Source organism: Notothenia coriiceps, unplaced genomic scaffold (genome assembly GCF_000735185.1).
Source record: "Notothenia coriiceps isolate Sejong01 unplaced genomic scaffold, NC01 NC01_scaffold00001460, whole genome shotgun sequence".
Lineage (NCBI taxonomy): Eukaryota > Metazoa > Chordata > Actinopteri > Perciformes > Nototheniidae > Notothenia > Notothenia coriiceps.
In genome coordinates this window covers 419,653-441,179 of record NW_011334161.1, presented here as the reverse complement: position 1 = coordinate 441,179, position 21,527 = coordinate 419,653, and the positions used below count along the sequence as shown (strand labels likewise).

Sequence of the window (21,527 nt, the reverse complement as noted above, 5' to 3'; positions counted from 1 at the left end):
GAGCGATAGAATTACTAACAAAGCCCTTATATGCTAATAAAGGACTGGCTTATCTAAAGCCAGTTGAGTAGCACTTGAAATGTTTGGCTCTATGAAACCTGATGTACTTATATGATTCTGTTTTCTTCTAGGTTGTATCTTCCTGGTCGAGTGCACTTATTGTAAGTCGCTTTGGATAAAAGCGTCAGCTAAATGCAATGTAATGTAATGAAATAAAAATATCCCAGTGAAGTCAAAGTAACTGGATGTGTTAAAAGGGGCAGCATGTTGTATGTACTGGGCCATTGAGTGCAAAAACTACCTATTAAACTCAATGTTTTTCCACGTGGCTTCAAAATTGAGATGTCACTATGATTCAGTTTTCAGGTAATAAACTCAGATAGTTTGATATGGGTCACGGATGGGACACACAGAGTCAGGCAGAGCTCAGTGTGTGTCACCTCTCTCCTGCTGTGCCGTGGTGTGTGTTTCCTCATCCAAATAGGGCATCAGGACGTTGAGCCTGCATGCTTTTCTATTCTTAGTCAAAGACACCTCCCCCTGCCTGCTCCAAAGTGCAGCACTCCAGATTTATAAGAGCCACAGATCCTCGGCACTGGTTTGGCACAAGACTTCCCGAGCAGGACATGTAACCCACAAAGTTTAGCCAGTAAGTATTAACGTTAAATTTAGTCTTTCTTGTGTGTCTGAAAGTAAACAAATCACAACAAATGTTGCCACAAAAAACTAATCTTTACTGTGAACTATAGGGTTGCTTGTACATAAAATAAAGTTTTTGGTTGTTTTCATGGGAGACAGCAGCAGCAGCAGCAGCAGATCTTTCCCAGAGCGAGACACTAATTATTTTTACGCTTTGAATATATCTTATCCCATGAATCTAGGTATCCAGGGCTCACAGCTTTGCTTCTTGTGAGATTAAACGAAGATGATGGTCTTAAAATGGTTTTACCACGAGAAAACATCCACACAAGGAATACAACTGTTTACTTCCCCTGAAGGCCTCACACTGCCAGTCTGAGGAGTTTACAACTAAATGATAAAGCCTGAGGGTTTACCACAGATCATGGGGAGACAATGCAGGTGAGATGCTGAACAAATGTGTGAAAAAACATGAACATTATTATACTGTTGTCCCTTTGTGGTAGCTACTCCTGAAAGTGAGTTTTTAAATAAAACAGATTTAGTGTTTTCTTTGTTTGTTTCTTTCTAACCCGAGTTAAAATAGAAGTGTCTAATAAATTATGAATGATCTGTTATTTGACGACTGTCGATCATCAGGTTTCTTGTCACACGCATGTTGCTTAAAGTTAATTAACCTTCACCTAAATCAGCGCGGTCAGCTCTCCTCACGTTTCAGCTCTAAACCTTACGCTGCTCTATCTGTCTTCACGTTTTGGTTGATCTACACGTGACAAACTGATGTTTTATGTGTGAGCTATTAAAAACCGTCCCGCCATTAGACCCTTTACCCAGATTGACGTGTTAATACCTCCTGATGTTAAGAGGTCATCTTGCCCCTTAAGCTTTACTGTGCATGACTGCAGGATACTTCTGTTTCAACACTTTTTACAAATGTGTTTGTAACCAAATATCTGTGCAGACACAGAAAAGGAAGACAAAGAGTCAATGTTTGTATGTATTTTTCTTTTAGATGTGGACAGGATAAACTATATGTTTAGTTTGTATTACTTGGTCCAATCCACAGTCAATCCAACAAAAAATATATATATATACATGTATGTATATATATATATTTTTTATATTAGGTCAGACTTATCTTAAATACTTTTTTCAATTGGCAGAAACCCAATAAAACTAGTTGTAGTTCCTAAAGATTAATATTTGTGAGATTTAGTTAAAATAATTCAACAGCGAATAAGGGCGTCCTGAGGATTTGTTGCAACGTTCACTAAGCGAGTTATTATTGGCAAAAAAAAAATGGAGCAAACTATTGACTTCTATTGAGCAAAATTTTGGACTCCACATAAAAGTGGAAGTATATCTCTTAGCTAAACTTCACATTTTCAAGGTGAGTTGACTACCTCAGATTTGAATATCGGGGCGTTTTTCTTCTTCCAGTGCAAAAGAAAATGTTTTTCAAGTCTGTAGTTGAGCTTTTGCTTGTTGTTTACTCCCTCCTCTGCTGGCAGCATGCATGTCATTTATTTCTCTGGTGTGGGTTTTAGGTCAGTGCAGACCGATCAGGACCGAGAGCCAGTTACATAATCACAACTTTGTGACCTTTTAAAAAATGACTCAATAAGGAACATGGGGCCCACCTGTCACTGTATCTCTACCTAACATAAGCAGTATATAAACTTAGATGGGTCATAACACACTTTAATGTGGTAGCAAGCGGCTATAAGTGTTTACAGTATTTGTCAACAAATCTTCCTATGGGCAGCCATGAAGTATATATAGAGTGTGTATGGTGAGAAATGTAGGTGAAAAGCGTAGGGGGAGAAGAGTAGGCTTAATAAAAAACATTTTGCCAAAAAATAAATAAATAATGCACAATATTAAATGTTCCTTGAATGAAAAATTAAGATTATTGATGTAAAATACAGTTAATAACCAGAACATGACTACACACCTGCTAACAGCTACATTAGAGTGTGTAAAACATTTAAGTAATGTTTATATAGGGCTTATATGTGCAAGGGGGATTTCAGTTGTTCACATGTTTAGTCACAGCGAGGCAGCCATAAATATTCCTGTCATTCCTTGAGTGGCATTACCACAACTGTTCACATGCCTCGGGGTCCTCACTTACTCACACAGGGTCTCTGCACAGCATGTGACAGCCGCTCATCTCCTGTGTCTGCGGCCTTGCCGCCTAAATATGGACGCCACGGCTGTACTTTCGAGGTTGCCATGGCGTCAGGTGACGTGGGAGCATGAGGTTCTCATGTTACCGGGGCCCGGCCCCTGAGTCAGAGCAGGCGGTGAAATGTGGGGTGAGTGTGTGGCAAACTGCAATTGGCTGTACACTCATTAAAAATATTCCCCTGACACCACAGACGCTAAGCCTAAATATAAACCGACGGAGCAGATCTGCTCCAGGCCCACTGCTGGCATGTAAAGACTCCCAGAAACGTATCACAAGACCCCGAACACACCCTCTGAGGCTCTACTAGAGCACTGTGCAGTGTTTTCGCTCACAAGAAAGACAGATTCTGGAAAAGCCTAAATTACACTAAAGATTTATACACGCTCTGACTTTAAATCCCTTGTTGCCTTGGTCGTCACTGCCAGTCATTGTCTTATGACTCAAGCCGCAGATATGACAGATAACCCTCAAGGTGACCCTATCATTAACTGGCTTTTGATATTAAAGTATCAATAAAAGGGAGAATTTACGGCCGTGTCTCCCCTCATTTCTGTGCAGACAGTGTTGGCTGAGGGTAAGAGCGATGTGTGTGACTTTAGAAAGAACATTTTATCTTTCAGAGATGTTTGGACATTTGCGGCAAAAGCAAAAGCACTTTCACCCCATGTGTTGATTAAAGGTGGGGTATGTAATTTATTTCAGAAACACTTTTTGTTATATTCCATGGAATGCTCTTAACATCCCCATAGCAATGAATACATGAAATGCTTTGACAATAAATACATAAAAAATGTTCATCTGTGGAAGCCGTAGTAGGGGAGAGTGGGGTAAGTTGAGCCATTTTTTAGTTATGCTGTCCTCTAAGCAAGGAGAAATGACACATAGTAAAAATGAAAACACACACCTATAACTCAGGATGTCTCCTATCAATGGCAATGATAATAATTCATATTTGATCAAGGGCAGTGAAAATATTACTTCTTAAAAAAAATAAGTCTTGTGGCTCAACTTGCCCCAGTGTAGGGGTAAGTTGATCCATGTCAGGGGGTAAATTGAACCACTGTTTAAACCTGGGCATACCTGTTCAAACCTGGCCATACCTACAACAAATCTTAAAGATAACTATAAACAATAAATAACAAACCAAATACAAGCTTAGTTTTTCAATACTAGATACGCTGCCAACACATCAACATATACAATATATGTTTAAACCTGGATACTTTTTTTTTGACATGACAGCTGATATAGCTGACATCTAGACAATTTACTTTGACAAGCAAAAAACTTTTTTTTGTAAAAATGTTTACTTACCAGACCACAATGAGTATCTCTATTTCACAGACAATGAGAAATGGGTGGAGCTTGCATAATTTCTGGTCACGTGATTACAACTATAAGGCGTTGCCTGGTTACAGGGGGTGGTTCAATTTACCCACTGGCTCAATTTACCCCCTTCTCCCCTACTGTAAAAAGCACGACCAATCATTTTAGCCGGGCATGGCCTACCTTACTGTCAGCCTTCCATCTGTGCACAAACTTATCTCGTGCCCTCATTGGTCATGTGCGCGTTCGTGTGTGTTGGAGGAGGGGCTCTGTAAGGAAATGGCAGATTTTTTTCGGTTGTGTACTTTCAAATTTTAGCGCACTCGAGCTGGTTTCTCCAAAATTACCTACCCCACCTTTAAGTTGAGGCCAGTAATCCAAAAAATAACATTTACTAAGCAGACAAAACCAAAATATTTCTTTCTATTATGAGACGCTACAGGCTAGAAAAGAGAAAGGTTACTTCATGTTAATGGATGTGATGTTAACACAGAAGGGAAGCTTTATCAAAGCACTCTGTGGCTCTGACCTTTCTGTGATGTGAAAAGAGAATTCCCCTAACAAGGTTTACAGAAATATAATCAGATATTTTCATTTTGTGCTATGGAGGTGATCAGTTTACATGTTCTTTAACCTTTTACATTACGCCATGATTCAATGATAGTTTTTAGTCTAGAAATGGTGGGAGAAATGTATACGTTAGCCACAAAACTCCCCCAGTAACGTTCAAATATGTCACTTTCCAATTCAACATTGGTAAAACAATAATATTATCAAAGTAATTGATGCCACTTAAAAGAGAAAAAAATGCCCTCATGCATGGGAAGGGTGTGGCATTATAAATCCATCTCAAGGCAATTTAGTGGATAACTAAAATGTAACACCTTTGATAAATATAGGCGAATAAAACACTAATTTGTGTTGCTTGTGTCAGGGGGTTTGACTACTCAAAAAGCTCCTGGTTGTTTAGTTTTTGGTTCAGTCATAATTGCTCAAATAGCCTTTTCACATATGTATATATTTATCTGTCTAAAAAGAAGAGATTAAATAAGTTAACCAATATTTGTAAATTGTTCCTCCTTCCTGTACACTGCAATAGCTCAGCCATTGTGTGTTTCAGGAATACAATCTGTGTGATTCGGTTAGCAGTACAATTTTAATGCAACTCTAATCTAATCTAATCTGGGTGATAAGGTGTGATTTATGAGCCACAGGATGTTTTCAATCATTATCACACACATGTTTTTGATGTAAGGTCTGTGACTCGCGTGTGTGTGTGTGTGTGTGTGTGTGTGTGTGTGTGTGTGTGTATGTTCGGTGTGTCTGTGTGTGTGTCCAACAACGGCCTTTGTTTTCAAATGACCATGAACAGTAATTTACACACATCTGGCCAATGTGTGTGTGTGTGTGTGTGTGTGTGTGTTTGTGCATTTGAAATGAAAACAGGAAACACAAATCGGATTCAGTCGTTTCATTCAGTTACGAGACACAAATCCTTCCTCCCAGTGGGTATTTTATAGATTCACATACAGATCAGTGTTGTGATCCGTCCCAGATGTTAAACACTGGGCCGTCCAGATGTGGCTTATCTTTAAAAAAAAATTACACAGGACCATAAAAACATGGTGCTTAATAACAGGATTAACTATTTACAAATCAGGCTAGAACTACACACTGCTGTTACACATGTGCTCAAAGTTATATTTACAAGTCTATACACAGCTCCACTGTTATCCTCGTCCTGCTGTAGAGAGAGAGAGAGAGAAAGGAGAGGGTTAATAACACTGTCACTGTCACACTGTTGGTGAACATATTAAAGATTATATTTTAAATGTACCTATAAGTTGTTCAGCACGCCGTTCTGAAAACTTTCATATACTTTGTTGTAGATATCGTCCTTTGATGTCATTCCATCGAGATACGCTGTACAGAAAAATATACATTAGAAATGATTTTTTTGTCAAAAGGTAGCAGAAGCTATTTTGTCATTAGGGTCGTCAATATGGAGTACAAGCAAAGTAGGAACATTAAAGGGCGTTGATTTGTTATTTCAGATTTCAGTTTCGACATACCTATTCTTTCGCAGTTGTCCTCCATTTCTTTCCTGTGTCTCAAGTACATGGGCCAGACATGGCCGTCGAACAGGCCGGGGGGGTCGGGGAGGGTGTATGTCCTTGTACTGCAGATAGATAACCAATCAAGTCATTTTATAGCCTGTCCAATATTCAAGTAGAGTCTGTCAACGTTGCGGTGTTGACGTGTTACCTTCTCCTCTTTTTGCACTCCTCATAAGGAATGGAAATGTAGAAACATTTGTCGTAGACGTCAATTAGAGGCCTGAGGGGGAAGCGAGGCTCAGGTTAGTGAACAGCTAATCAAGGTCAAGACGTCTGTAGGTTACATGAGTGGAAAACTGATTAAGATGGCTTGCAACTCACTTGTAGTTGTAGATGAGGAACCCCTCCACAATGAGGATATGGATCCCCTCCTCTGAGGTGGATTCAGGTGACATGCTGACGCCGTGGGAGAGGGCAAACTTGACAGGGTTTTCCTGCCAGCCTTTCACGGTGCTAACCATAGCCTCCATGTCGATGGCGTTGATCACTGAACAAAGAGAGGAGAGAAAAGAACAGGCTTCACCACACAAGGAAACTACGCTCTTCACCAATGTGCTGTAACACACATCGGTCAAAGATAGTGAATGTTTGAGGCATTCACAAAGTTTACGGTTACCAAATTGTAAGAAATGTGCAGGAAAGAAAAAGTACATTACTGCATGGTTTTCCTACGCAAAATCCGTTCTTACCATCCCACTGTCTAAAGCCGTCGTCGCCGACTTCTATTTGATCGGGTTTCTGAAATAACAGTCACCAATAAAACATTGCTGCAACCTAGTAAGCAGTCGGAGCTGATCACACCTGGACAGGACAGGGCAAGGACTCGTCTCCACCAAAAGTAGCACTAAGGGACCATTTTTGGTGCGGTTGAAAATAGTTTTCAGTGTTGCGTTTGCAATATGTTGGTTTCAATACCTTAGGACACAGCATTCTTAAAATCTTTTAAAACTTTGCAGAAGGGTCGAAACGCTTGCTGTGACCTTACATTTACAATGTTGTTAGCTAGCTACTTAAGCGAAGTGTTGCAGACTATTTTACTTATAAGAATAAATCTGAAGGCGTTTTTGGATTTAAAATGTGCGATTTTTATGTATTGCTATAGAAGAATTACATGAAAGCGGGAGCATGCCATTAATTCTCTTGTAAAATGTTATATGAAATTGGTGATTGATGGTCAATCAGCCTTTAGGGGTCCTGAATGTAGCACGGAAATATATATGGGGTTAATTTAAAATCTTGAGTTTAATAATTATGCAAAAAGTTGGTTGGACAAAGTCTGACTTTAAGTGGGGACGCTCAGCCCTTTCATTGGCTGTCCAGGAGACAATCAGCCAGATGTAACACCAGGCTATTGTGATGACAGGACTACTGTAAGTCACATTGGAGTTTTTTTGTTTTTTTCTGAGCATAAAATAAACTCAGGGTAAAATGACAAATTCAATCCATCACACGTAATTATTGCATTAACTCAACAATATTACAATAGTTGCTTTAGCTTTACATTTAACACAAAATGACTTAAAGGAGTTTAATTCGGCTTACCTTGAAAAAGTCATCCTGGTGCACCACACAACAGTTGGGTAATGTCTTTAGTAGTCTATTTGTTAAAGTGGTCTTGCCACCGTTGGTCACTCTGAAAATGTAAAATAATTGGATTAAACACAGATGTGAGTTATCTTCTAAGTTTCAACAATAGACAAGGAGTAGTAGGTAAATAAATGAATGAAGACTTACCCTCCAATGCCGATGATGAACTTCATTTTAGCTTTGTTTGTTTATTGGTCACCTCTGGAATTCAGTAAATAAAAGAAGGGAACCCACCCAAAGCAAACAGACTAAAAAGCTTCTTGTGAAAACCTTTTCCTTCTCGGTCACAGACGTTCCCCCCTTTTACTACTTCATTGATAGACAATCTCCCTGCCGGACATATAAAGGATTCAGCTGCAGCGTCACAGCCTCCCTGACCAATAGACCTCCTTTTCCTGCAGCCTATAAGCAGCCATGCAGCACCAGGGGGGGTTACATTGGGACCCTCACAGTTGCATGAAAGTAGATCCCAAATATTCCACCTGCTGCAGGGGTCGGAGAACATATAGATACACAGTAAAGACACGCACAAATATTTCTGTCTTTTTGGAAAGAGCCACATGTGGACTCTGAGACCAAAAGCTATCGGTGATTGATAGTTTAGAGCTTGTCAAGTATTAATTTATTTGAGATACATTTGACTTTTAAACTAAACTAATCACTCAATATCAATTCCAAGACTTTAAATATAAAGTAATGCAAACATCTCCGTTGAAAATAGAATAAAGTTTGCTTAAAAGTTGTCACCATTAATTTAGGGCGACACCAGAACTATAGTCTCACTTCTTAATTTGTCACTGTTTCAAAATATATTGAGGGCAGTATTTGAAAAATAAAGCCTGTGTTCATGTGATGGATATTATTCATATCAAACTAAAAATGTCAAGTAAAGACATGACTGACTGTTTCTAGGATACAACAAGTGTAAAAGTAGAAGCATCCCCTCAAGTGATTTGTACTGTTTGTAAGCAAATAAGTTCACAGATTCTACATCCAATACAATTCACTGTTATATGTCAGAGTATAAAAGTAAAACCCTCTCACTGAGACATCTGTATGACAGCTAAGAGAGAAACCTTGTTATTTGTGTTTTTTAGAGGAAGGTTTTCCATGCTTTGACAGCACCGGTAGGCTGAAAACCACCAGAGCTATATTTAGTCGGCTATTGTGTGTCTGCCTGCAGCGTCACGCATACTTATGATGCAACCAGCTGGAGTGCATGGCCGACCGCCATGTGACCACAGTGTCTCGAGTTAGTGTCTGGAGTTAATGTCCTCAAATTAATGTCTCGAGTCCAGTCTGATAAAACAGATCCGTCTTATAATCCCTTTGCACACCTCCGGCTGTGTGCAATCTCGTGTCACTATTGTGTCTGTGCAATAATGTTTTTAAACTCTTATCTCAGTAATAAGTGTGTGAGAGGTGAACTTTGAGTCCCAGATAACAGAGCACATGGTTTCATGTTCAGAGTTCACGTTTCACCGCCATGACACTCACAGGGAGGGTCTGTTGACACCTTGTGACCATAATATTTCTCTCATATCAAAGTGATTTCAGCCTTGATGTGGTTTTGTTGGGTCATGTTCGTGAACTGAACATTTTATATTCTTGGAAAATGATTTCTGGGAATTTGGAATTATAAAAGTGTCCCGTTCAGACTGTAACATTCTGTAGGGCACGAACCAGAACCGTGAAGCATGTGCTGCATACTTTCCCCTTATTACCCGGAAGACACACAATATTCCCTATTCAGTTTAAAATAACTTTCTAAGAGTATGCCCACAGAGATGCTGTCAAATTATTGACATTGCTAATTTAGCAAACAAACAAATGTTATGTAAAGAATTGTTCATTGTTTTAATATCTGAATTTGTTTATATCATATTGTTTATAAGGGATTATGTATTGTTATAATACCTTACTAGTAACGAAGGGTCACCTCAGATTGCCCGAATGACCCCTAAGCAGAGCAACAAAGGACTGTCAGGTCACACAAAGAACATTGAGACCCTCATGACTGCCTGTCAGTCTGAGTCAACCTGAAATATATTTAGAGGCAATAAAAAGATCAGAAGTCAAGGTTAAGTTTAAGAGGTATAGCATGAATAAAAAAGCTTTTTTTAGTTCATTCATTTATTTTTTTACAAACAGTAAATGGCACATTTTCATAAATAACACTTTTTTAATGAAACTATCTCTCTTTTAAATATATCTTTTTTTATCTGTAACAATGTATATTTTCCATTTGGTAAAAGTATCTTTGAAACATAATGGCGAGTGACTTTAAAACTGACAGAAACAAATGAGACAGAAGGAAATAAACAAGCATGCCACCTGCATATCAAACTCTGGGAAACCTGAAGACTGTAACACATGTTTGCATCAGTAACATCTAGAGTACTGGAGGTCTGAGAAGAACAACAGCATTGCACATTATTTTCCAATTAACGGCCATTGAACCAAACAATACCCATTCCACTCATATCAATAAACAAAACATGTGTGCACATCTGTGCAAGCACCTTTCTCAAAAATATATACACAAGTATTTACACTTAGAAACTATATTTCATGCCTTGTCGGAAGATGCTTGAGTAATTTTTCATTTATAAAGTTGAATTCATGCTTTGAATTAAGCTCCACTTGACATGCAGGGAGAAGATGCCTTTTTTGATTTAGCTTGTTATGCTTTGGAGTAAATTCGTTTTAAGTTAGAAGGAAGCATGTCATGGAAAATAATAGTTTGAGAAATGATTGTCTTGTATCTAATGAATCCAGTCAGGAGATTTAAAAACATTGGTATGGGCGTGCTCCCATGTTATGAGTGAATGTCCCCCATTGGTTCTTCCTTTTAAAGCTCTGTAATAAAAATAAACACAATTTCATTATTTTGCTTCTTCCATAACCCAACAGTCTCAAAGACATCTATTGACATTTATGTATCTCTTAATAAAACATTTCCTATACAATCCTTGTTGTGGCAGTGTGTCAGTAAGCATGCACTACATCTAAACTAAATCAGTCTTGACATGTTGCCTATATATTTTTCCTCTGCTTCCTCCCCTGGTATTTAGTTTGGAGATGGTGTCCATTCCTGAGATATCAGCCAGTCCCATGTCTGATAGCTGCTTTGATATATGGAAAGGCTGTGTGGACAGTCTGCAGGACAGCACAGCAGGGGGTGGGGGGGGTTCTAAAATAACCCCCAACACCCAGCCTAACCCACCCAGAACCTGCTGCGACAGGTATTTCCCCCAATTTCAGGACAGGCAGTGCGCTGAAGATCAATTTGCCGGACCTGTTGTACAAGCCATTAAAAATAGGATTGATTGGTTGTGTGCATGCTTAAAGAGATCAGCAGCTGTGCTTTACGTAACACGGGTACGAAGGGGAATATGATGTTAGAGGATCACCTAACACTTCTTGGATTCACTAGAAGTCTCAATTTATAGAACTAAAGATGACTTGGCAGAAGAATTATCTGCACTTGATGATCAACATTAATTAAACAGCATTATTATTCTGGTCTAGTGCTCTCGGAGAAGGACATGGATGTTTATTTTATTATTACAAATGGTCATTTATGTGAAAGCAATACCGTTTAGCATTTTCAAAACATGAAGGGGATCCTTGCGCAAGAAACATGTGCATGCTTCAGCTTCCTCCTGGAGCTAGCCATCTATTTTCTGTTTGCACACACAACACTGCAAACAATCCAGATAACTCAAAGAAACAGTCAAAAATGCCCTTTTTTACCAACATGACCAACAGTGCAAAATCACAAATAATGTAATTGACAATGCTGTTCGACTAAAAAAACGTAAATCTTGTTTTATACGTGACTGAAAAATTAAATAAGCTGTTCATCTTTTGAAGAGAGGGTTTTAGTAATCTAATAATTTCTGCTGGTGGGCTCTCTTGACTCGGTACGATCTGACAGCCGAACCTTAAGACCTTTATTCAGTGAACCAAAACTCCACACAGCTTTTCTGTGATTTACTATATCATGTCTCTTATAGGCTCATAAGCATGCGTGTGTGCGAGAACATTTCCCAGAGATTAGTTACAGCGGGCTGACATTACAAACCAGCCTGGCTGGAGCAGGTTGGAAAGGCAGTTACAGTATGTCAACGAGCGCTTACCTTAATGTCAGATGTCACGGCCAACCTCGGCTATCATTGACTTTGGCCTGGAAATAACAGATTAAAGCAAAGCCATGAGTACCTTTATATATATTTCGGTGATCCAGCCCATATTAGGTTGCTTTTCTGTTGCCAATCTGTGTTTCGAGGAAGTGAATAAACACAGTTTGATTTTGTAGGCTTATACATCGTATTTTCGCATGATGGTAGCTTTCTCATTCTAGGACCTTATCTTACTAAAATAAAGTTGCAATTTATGTAGGTGACATGATACATACAATAATAAATGAACACAGAAGTAAAACATGTTCACTTTATCAGTTTCCATATGGCACTGCACTGCACAGTATGTACTGCGAGATGAGGTCACCTTTCTTTACCTAGTGTTGGTTTTGTCGGCTGCTGCTCTTGCTCAAGTCTGTAAGTAAGACAGGCAATTATTAGTGATACTACTTATATACAGGAAAAATAAGAAATGCATCCAAACTCTTTTTAACAGAATCACGTGACAATGTAATACTCACCTTTCACTTTGTGATCGTAACTTCTCATCATCATACCTTTGAGAAATCAGAATAGAAATGTCAACATGCTAAGAAGCTAAAATTCCATAGCAGTGTGCTTTTGAAAATCACAAGTTGACTTTGTTTAGCTTTGCACTGTATTGCAAAGCCTCCGATTAAACTAAAGTTAACACACCTATAGTTTGTTTAAAAACAACAATATGAGTTTTTACTCAAATCCTGTCGACACCTGATGTTTGCAACATAACATGTGTACTGTACTAAGTCAGCATTTACTCTGCAATATCTTATCTACCAATTTACCATCCAAGAACAATAACATAAATGCATTACACAAACTAAATATGAGTGAATTCAATACAGCTTTGCTCAGATGTAGGTCCATCACTGTTCTGTGAGCAGTAGGTATTATTACTGAAAGCATGCAGACACAACACAACCCGTGGCAGCCATGTTTAGTGTGTCAGCAGTGACCCTTGCTGGCTCAGAGTACTCACTGCAGCACACACTCAGGGATCTGCACGTGCTCCATGGGGATGATCTGACTGAGCTCCTCCAGGGTGTGAACGTAGCGGATTTTATCCATGAACTTCACGCTGCAGAAATAAAATCAACAACATGCAATAACTGTCACAATGATCCAATCTCAATATTTACTTGTGTCAATGCCATCCGAGGCGAGTAAGCATAGCTCTTACTCTTTTAGTTCTATAATTGTTTGAATTGAAAAACAAATGGATTATGTCATGACTCTAATTTATCTTCTTTGTGTTTCTTTCTTTTGTTTAGAAAAGAGCCGATATATAACTCAGAGGAAAGATGGATGGACTACCAAACACAGAGACTGTGTCCTCACCTGATGAAAGGTCTGGAGATGGCCAGGACGGTCCGGATGAACCACGTTGGGTGAGCGATGATGAGACATTTCAGATTCTTTCTCAGTCTGAAAGAGAAATTCACATTTTTATGAAGCTTTCCCAAAATGATCCCTTATCAATCTCTTAATCAAGCTGCGTCACCGTACATTTGTGAAGAACATTTATAAAACAATGCCTTCACGGTGAATAAAGAATCCAAACATTTAGAAATGTTTATAAATTGAAGTATATGGGAGCGGCGTTTAACAACAGCAAACTATATTCAAAAGTCCGTTTTCAATAACTAATAATTCTCACTTATCCAGTCGTATGCTTTATGTGGAAGTGCTTTAAAAAGCAAGGATTCAGTTTTTTTTAAATATAGTTTTGTTTTCTTACTTCCTATCAATCATCTGGTAGCATCTCTTCAGCCAGCTGATGCCGGGCATCTTCCTGCGAGGAGTTGCTCCGTTCAGGTAAATGATCATGTAATCTTCTGCCACCAGCAGCTCCAGGCTGCTCACGACGTACCTGAGGGCAGAGCAAACCACTCAGATCTGACTCAAACTGTGCATTAACGTCTGGAATTGAAAAAACTTTACCTGAAATAAGTCCAATTTTCACAAAGTAGCATTTTCTTTTAAGCCAAAACAAGTCTTCATCTTTCATTTCTAGCTTCTGATCTTTATAACGATCTTAAATATTTGCATATTCCCTAGAAAAATGTTCTCCAGTCCTATCCTTTGATCAACTATACAGTAACAAAGAGAATAAAGTAAAAGAGCGATGCTTTCAAAAGGCTCAGAACACAGTATGCTAATGAGGAAGTCCCCTACGAGACCAGAATGGATCTTACAGGAAGAGATTCTCCATGATGTACGTGTAGTCCTCACAGCCGCTGTCAGGAAGGTTGCAGGCTGCAAACACGATGATGGCATTCAGACCCTCTCCATAATATCCTGAGAGGATAGATAGACGTTCGTTATCATGGCTGGTGTATTGGCAGAGTATGACATTATCATGGAGGTCTTTAAACAATACAAAAACAAGGGTGCCAAATATGTCCTTTTAGTATTGTTCTTTCAAAACCAATAGCACACACATTCAAACAAACACTCAGATATTATTAAAATAATTCAAGCACTCTGTATTTAACTCACCTCCATGTGTGACCACCCTCAGGTACGGTCTGATGACCTGCATGTCAATCCGCTGCTCCTGATCACCGATGATCACTGTTCGCCACAGACGGCCAGATGAGTCTCTCTCCTCCTCACTTTCCCCTGGAAGACGCTTTGCAGTGGCCACAGGAGTGTCATCTGGACACAAGGTGAAGACAAAGGTTTGATTGTTTAACCTTACTTCGCCAGCATGCATCCCTTGACCTTCACAAATATGTTTTGCTTCCTCAATAGTGATCATGTTAAGTTGTCAATTTTCTATAATTCCTGTCCGACCTTCCCACTCCAGCTCGTTGCCGTTGTTGATGAACTCGAGCGAGTCCGTCTCATCAGGAGTCTCCATGTCGTCTACGTTGATGTCCAGGTCGTCGGGTGTTTCCAGAAATTCATCAGAGAGCACGGAGCCCTCGCTCTGATCCAGGGACAGGTTCATGTCGGGGGCGGCCAGCGTGCGGCGCTTACGCTGAGCCATGGTCTCGCCCACATTTAGAGTGGTGGGATGATCTGGACAGACGGGCCATGAAAGTTTAGACACAGTACATCTTTAACAAAATATATATATGTTTAGTGAATGATGTGTATTTACTCCACTTACTGGTTCTGTTGTCAGTGAGGCCATCTCCATCCTCTGGGAGTGGCCTGCAGGGAAAGGTATGAACAATCAACAAAAATACAATGACATGGAAACACTATAAATACAAATAAAATGACATATTTATGAAATATATTTGAGCTTTGGCCTTTTGTTTTTCTCTTATGTAGTAAACAACTGTCCTGATGTTTTTTTTTAATTGCTAGTTATACAGTAAGCATCAACATTTAACAGTTACATTACATTACTTGCTACATGTTTAATAAAAACCTAAAATGATTTATAAAGCATGAGAAATCTTTCCTAGCAATTCCTCCCGCTTCTCTTTTGTTTTTGGAGTGGCGCTATTGTTCATTAACAATGGTGTGTACGGGAATCAATGTGTTGTGCGAGAAAGCAACATCTGTAATTACCAACTCCCCCTTCGACATTATAATAAGATAGCTGGGGCACAAGAGGGCTAGATTACGGTAGATAGCCCTCGTACACACACCGACACACACACAGACACACAGAGAGAGAAAGACACAGACATTAACACAGACATGCATGCAACGCCCTAAAACAGCACAAGTACAGGCGAGTTGATGGAGCTTTTGGCATAATTGCTGTTATTAAGTTGTCGCTGTGTGTTGTAGCTCTGTAGAGGTACGTTTACGGCATCAACAGACATTCAGGAGTGGATAAGACAGTGGGAAGTAGAACAGTTTGCATTGGAAAAAAGCCCTTTAAGATCGTTGTAAAATGTTGCTCTTACGTTTAAACTGTCTACAACACATGTATTGTTATACACACTCATTATTGCTCTTCTCATTTCTAATGACATCATTACTATCGTACTGTATAAGCTTTCACAAGCTGAGCTACCAGGATACCATTGTTATATTATTCTATTTGTGTAATACTAAGACAACTTCTTACAGAAACCTATCAAATAAAGACCGAATCATCTGATAAACTATGTACAAATATGCTTGTGAATACACTGGATGTCCTTTCCCCTACTTCTATTTCATAACCACATTTCCTCAGCTGTAGAAATGGGGCTTACCAGTTAAACAGTGCTTGCTTGGCTTTTTTTCCATTGTTGGACACTGTGACGTGTTTAATTTGTCCTTTTTTCCCCTCTGTGCTAGTTTAAATTCTGGTCACCATTGTTTGACGCATCATAATCACATAACAGATAACGGTTACATCAAGGAAAGAACACACCTGGTGCCTTTCACCATTAAACACACGCCAGTAACTCTGCATCATAGCTGGGCCTGTTTGTCAAAGCCTGTGCACAAATCAGACAAACTGCTCCTACACACACACACACACACACACACACACACACACACACACACACACACACACACACACACACACACACACACACACACACACACACACACACACACACACACACACACACACACACACACACACACACACACACACACACACACACACACACCTGGGGAAGTCTTCATCCTGCCACTCGTCCTTGACCTCCATGCTGTCCATGCGTAGAGTGGCTTCTGCTGTACCCATCCTCTGCAAAGGAGGACGGGCTTCAGCTCACTGTGGTTGAAAAACAAATGAAACAGACTTATTCAGTAGGAAACCAAGAGTTAAAGAATGTTGCTGTGTTAAAGGGGAACTCCACCCATTTTACGCAACCCTGATGATTTAAGCAGGATTATGAATTTTGGTTTGAGAATTATAATTGAGACTAGCTTGCGACAGACAGACAGAGTTACAAACTGAAGGTGTGGAGATGGAAAGACCTGGATGTTGACCATGCAGGGAGGGTTGAATGAAAGAAACTATATAATTGTATTGTGGGCATAATTGAGTTTTTTTTTGGTTCAAAGCAATACACTACAATACAAAAAAATACACTAGGCCAGTCCTATTCACAATACCAGTGTACTGTAGCTTTTAGGAGCTATCATCAAGTAGTCTAGACTGCAGCTAGAAAACATAACATGGGTGTACAAAATCCAACCTTACAAAACCACAAACGTTATCCTTTCCTAACAAGCATGATACATAGCAATTGCGAGATCCAAAAAAGCAAGAGACTTCAAACACTGTTGCTATCTCTCATGGGTAAATATTGTACGATAATGCCATTGTAATACAACATTGGCTAAAATAAGTCCCAGTGGGTTTCCTTTCCCAACATCACGGGGGAATGGAGACCAAAATAAAACACCACATTGCTCAAACAGCACCTCAGGGAGATACTGTACAAGCGAATCATACAAGTTGGTAGTCATCTCAACTTCCATATTTTACATAACCAAAGCAGACAAGCCTCCTTCCAGTGCTACATGTCCATTTCTTGGTATGTGAAGTAAAGCTTTACTGTTTGTTTCTGATTTCACAGGATGTCATACAAGGATCAGTCATGAGTAAACATCAGGTGTCAGAATGTGCCAATGGGGGAGGACTGTTCTTCCTACATAAAAGTCCCGGTCAGAGTTCATGCTGCAGCAGACGTTAACACAGTCCATTTGCCCATTGGGATGGCACTGATGTGCTATAGTGAGACACATCACAGCCTATACTGGAAAGAGTGGACTAAAAGGCTCAGGCCCTCAGGCTACATGCTGCTGGAGCTGCTGTGTTGTCACTGGATTATCTAAACAACAGAGGTGTTTACACTGACTGTACTATCCCATAACAAGTTGCAGTGTTTGATATGAGCTTGATAGGGAAATCCTTGAAAGCCCCTTTTATTAAGATCCTTTTGGTTAAATCTCACTTTCAACTGACTTCCTCTGTTCTCACACAACAACAAAAAAGCTGTCTGAGATGATTAGTTTCCCTGCTAAATAAAGACTGAAAGAGGGGTGTGAGCTGAGAAGTGCACATTTCACACGGAAACAGCAGGTCAGTGTGTGTGGTGTGTTGTCCACGCAGATGTCTCTCGTAAAGGCTCAGCTGCTCATACAGTGAACTGCTGATTGATGGACACACAGTAATGGTGCAGTAGCACGTGTTTGTTAGGGATTTGAGTCCAGATGGCAGGGCAGCCTAAACAATAACTTGTTCAGCTTTTCACTGCGTTGTGCCTATCCAAACAAACTCACACACTCAAGATAAAGAAGCTGTACTTAGTCAATATTTTTCTATCTTACTTTGACATACAGTAAGAGCAATGTAAGTGAAGCAGTAGAGCTTTCACTTGAATAGAATATATCGTTATTACTTCCTCCTCTGCATTCTGATAACATTTACATGGCCTACTGTTTGGAGATAGGCATCAGTAGAGCCACTGATAAAAGGAAAGTTCAGTTCTTTCCCAACTTGTTTGATTACAAATTAGAGACAAGAGGATCCCTGAATATTTAGCTTAAAATGAAATCAAATAAGAATGTCTTTAATACACTTAAAATGTAGGACCCAATCAGCCAAAATCAAAGATAAAACATATTTAGATATCATTTAACAAGAATTTGAACTCCTGACAATAGAGTTGATCTTCTTCATCAGGACCGAACGGCATTGGTTTGAGCAGATTAAATCCTGATTGGTACACAAAAAATTACGAGGCCACCTTTTTCCAAATGAATGGTGTCACAGACAAACATATATTAGGTAAATATAAAAACTGTTGTGAAATAAAATAAATCTGTTAAGATTAGGCTGGTATCAAGATAAAGAAGCTGATTGAGAATTTACTTTTATAGGGCCATCAAGTTCTTGTGGGAGGAGAAAAGCTTTTCTGTCACGACTGTGATCCATTTCATATCTGAAACACCATCTCAGTAATTTGACTCAAAAACAGTAGCAGAAAAAATACATTAAATGTCACTGAGTGAAAATCAATCATCAGGTTAAAGTCAGGGTACTCACATACTGTGATAAGGATAACTTCCTCTTTGCCGTTAGGAGAGGCTGATCTGTTTTCGGAATCTCCTCTTTATTTCCTTCCTCCTCCTTAAATCTGCCTGAGCAGAATGAGGGTCATCATTGTTTACATCTGCATGTGGGACACTCGTGCTCAGGATCTGGGCTGCAGGACGTTTCTTGCTGTTCACCGATGCCTTTGATGGAGGCTGAGAGAGAAGTCGTATCCTCCTGTAGGGAGAACGGTTTACAGAATGGGATCATCACACAGCAAACACCGTGTTTTCATCTCTTTTCAGTCAGAATCCATGCTGCTTTTCGGACTAAAGATAATCCTCGTCCTTCGCTTTCAGCCCTTCTGACGATGATCACTCTCTATTCCTCTTCCTCGCATTCATTTCTGATAGTCTCTGCTGAATCCCCCTCCTCCTTCTACCAACACTAATGCCCCCTCCCAAGGCTCTAATCCTGATGTGATGCTGTCACCCGTATGTGTTGTGGTGGTTATGTAATCACACCTGCCTACCTTCTCTTGGATTCTCCCGGGGCTGCTGGGAGTCCGGATCAGCTGTTTTCCTTCTCCTCACGTTCAGTACATTTTGCATCCATGATGTAACATGTTTCTATCCTCCTGCGAGCTGGTAACGATGGACGTTTCTACTTCACTGCTGTTCCCTGGCAACACCATCTTCCTCCTTCACACACACGCAGTTTCTCTCTCTTGCTTTTTCTCCCCATCACTTTTAAGCTCTCTCGCTCTTGATAAACCCCTCCTCCACATACATTCCCCTCCTTCTCTGTTGCTCTCTGCTGTAACGCTTACATCCCTCCCTCTCCCTTCACAGCTGCACTCAGCTCTGGGCCATGTCAGTTACACAGAGGGATCACTCTCTGGCATTGCACTCATCCCCCTCTGGGGGCAGACAGTTTCCTATTCTTCTCCCGCCATTGTCTGCTTAGCAGAAATAAAATGCATTTTGGGTTTGTTGCAGTTTTCTATTAATAACGCTACTTTGCACACTGAAATAACGCAACATGACCAGACTTGTGACTAAACACATTTATTTCCCTACAGAGCCAGTACTGTTGGGAGATGCTGAAAATACAGCATTGGGTGGTTAAAACCAAAACCACATTGCTTAAAGAACTCAATTGAATATATAATTTGTCATGGTTTTTTAAAATAAAAGCTTACTTAGCTTTAAATTGTGGCTTATCTTGTCTTTGGTACTTTACTATTTGAAGATCTTTCAAATCTTTTTAACAAGTCAATGAGGGGAACTACTGTACACTCCCGTAGCTTTTTGCAAAAAATAATATGCTTTAGTTGCAGGACAATTCTATGTTGTGTGTTTTTCATAAAGGGCTGTACCATAAAGTAATATTGAATATGTATTTATATTCAGTGCCCATGTGAAACTGGGTCACTAATAATTATATGTGTCCTGCGTGTGGACAGTCCTGCCACCAGATGGTGGTAGAGTGTTCCCCTTGAAAGACACCTCAAGAAAGGAATAGTGAGCTGGACTACTCATTTGTGTAAGATAAAAAAGTTGGACTGACCTCTTGATGAAGTCCCAAAGGCAGGGGTAAGAGCCTGGAGTAGAACAAGTGTAAACCTGAAGGAATTCTTATGTTTGACCATGAAATAGTTGAGGGGAAAGGTGAGGAGGCTGTGGATTAGGAGGTTTTTACCAGGATGAAGCCAAAAATCACAGAGGAGCCCAATTGACCTGTGTCAACAGTTCCTAGCACTGGTACTGTGTCATTTAAAGGTTTACCAGGAAAAAAAAATCACTGAGTAGATATTTTAACATCAAGTTGTAACAATACGTTTGTGTAATTTACATAGAAAAAGTTGTCGAGTTTCATTGGAAGAATATAATACACACAGTATTATAAATAAAGAACTACAGTCTGCAAGGCCTCTGCATCACCACTAGAGGACACTGAGGAGGTAATGGAGGATTTCCTTGGTTTGAACAGCACAGCTAATTCTCCTGGTCTGAGGGTTAGGATTAGGGTTAGGGTTAGGGTAATGTTGTGAATCGAGTGGCCCATGGTGGTGGTGGGGTTATGGTATGGGCAGGCGTATGTTATGGACGATGAGCACAGGCCACTCGATTCACAACATACCTAAACCCTAACCCTTAATCCTAACACCAGATACTCGACTGGTTTACGGACCCCCCCAGACCCAANCTCACCGCTGGGTCACCAGACCCTCCCTTCACCCACACACTGACCTCCTTCTCCCCTCTCTCTCCAAGTGAGGTTCTTACCCTCATTACCTCTGCCCGTCCTACGACGGGCAGAGGTAATGAGGGTAAGAACCTCACTTGGAGAGAGAGGGGAGAAGGAGGTCAGTGTGTGGGTGAAGGGAGGGTCTGGTGACCCAGCGGTGAGTAAGGGTGAGTCAGAAAACGAAGAGCGAATATCATCAACCTTTTTTTCATGCTACTGTACTTTATACTCTGCCACATTAAGGATTGTCATTTGTACTCTATTTAGCTTTTTTGATTAACTGT

General features: G+C 39.9%; 2 protein-coding genes and 1 long non-coding RNA gene across 6 annotated transcripts; 1 reads left to right on the top strand and 2 right to left on the bottom strand.

Annotated features, from left to right (window-relative positions):
• Positions 1-576: 576 nt before the first annotated feature.
• On the top strand, positions 577-16,217 carry LOC104961325 (uncharacterized). 3 transcript variants are annotated; one of them, XR_800087.1, is made up of 5 exons: positions 577-649; positions 882-1,080; positions 13,316-13,432; positions 14,566-14,713; positions 14,854-16,210. It is a non-coding gene; the product is annotated as an uncharacterized lncRNA (long non-coding RNA). The 3 variants fall into 3 exon arrangements; XR_800088.1 differs by having other exon boundaries at positions 581-649; positions 14,566-14,725; positions 14,854-16,217; XR_800090.1 differs by lacking the exon at positions 882-1,080 and having other exon boundaries at positions 14,854-16,209.
• On the bottom strand, positions 5,613-8,180 carry LOC104961313 (nicotinamide riboside kinase 2-like). The gene is made up of 8 exons (XM_010789588.1): positions 8,008-8,180; positions 7,816-7,906; positions 6,963-7,011; positions 6,595-6,760; positions 6,422-6,493; positions 6,229-6,335; positions 5,994-6,079; positions 5,613-5,900 (listed from the first exon to the last, which is right to left on the bottom strand). The coding sequence occupies exons 1-7, from the start codon at positions 8,031-8,033 to the stop codon at positions 5,994-5,996; spliced, it is 597 nt and encodes a 198-aa protein (XP_010787890.1). The 5' UTR covers positions 8,034-8,180; the 3' UTR covers positions 5,613-5,900.
• atcayb (ATCAY kinesin light chain interacting caytaxin b) lies at positions 10,020-19,843 on the bottom strand. 2 transcript variants are annotated; one of them, XM_010789611.1, is made up of 14 exons: positions 19,526-19,843; positions 19,006-19,230; positions 16,616-16,722; positions 15,160-15,203; positions 14,841-15,068; positions 14,544-14,702; positions 14,240-14,342; positions 13,783-13,914; positions 13,383-13,469; positions 13,024-13,122; positions 12,527-12,562; positions 12,383-12,420; positions 12,003-12,049; positions 10,020-10,719 (listed from the first exon to the last, which is right to left on the bottom strand). In XM_010789611.1, the coding sequence occupies exons 3-13, from the start codon at positions 16,690-16,692 to the stop codon at positions 12,036-12,038; spliced, it is 1,017 nt and encodes a 338-aa protein (XP_010787913.1). In that variant the 5' UTR covers positions 16,693-16,722; positions 19,006-19,230; positions 19,526-19,843; the 3' UTR covers positions 10,020-10,719; positions 12,003-12,035. The 2 variants fall into 2 exon arrangements, with proteins under 2 accessions (XP_010787913.1, XP_010787922.1); XM_010789620.1 differs by having other exon boundaries at positions 19,010-19,230.
• Between the last annotated feature and the right edge of the window lie 1,684 nt (positions 19,844-21,527).

Coding starts and splice junctions, on each gene's coding strand:
- LOC104961313 (XM_010789588.1), bottom strand. CDS start 8,033: ATGAAGTTCATCATCGGCATTGGAGG. Junction 6,761..6,962: donor CGGCTTTAGACAGTGGGATG/GTAAGAACGGAT, acceptor CTCTTTGTTCAG/TGATCAACGCCATCGACATG. Junction 6,336..6,421: donor GAGTGCAAAAAGAGGAGAAG/GTAACACGTCAA, acceptor ATCTATCTGCAG/TACAAGGACATACACCCTCC.
- atcayb (XM_010789611.1), bottom strand. CDS start 16,692: ATGGGTACAGCAGAAGCCACTCTACGCATGGACAGCATGGAGGTCAAG. Junction 14,703..14,840: donor CAACGAGCTGGAGTGGGAAG/GTCGGACAGGAA, acceptor CCTTGTGTCCAG/ATGACACTCCTGTGGCCACT. Junction 13,915..14,239: donor ATCATGGAGAATCTCTTCCT/GTAAGATCCATT, acceptor CTCTGCCCTCAG/GTACGTCGTGAGCAGCCTGG.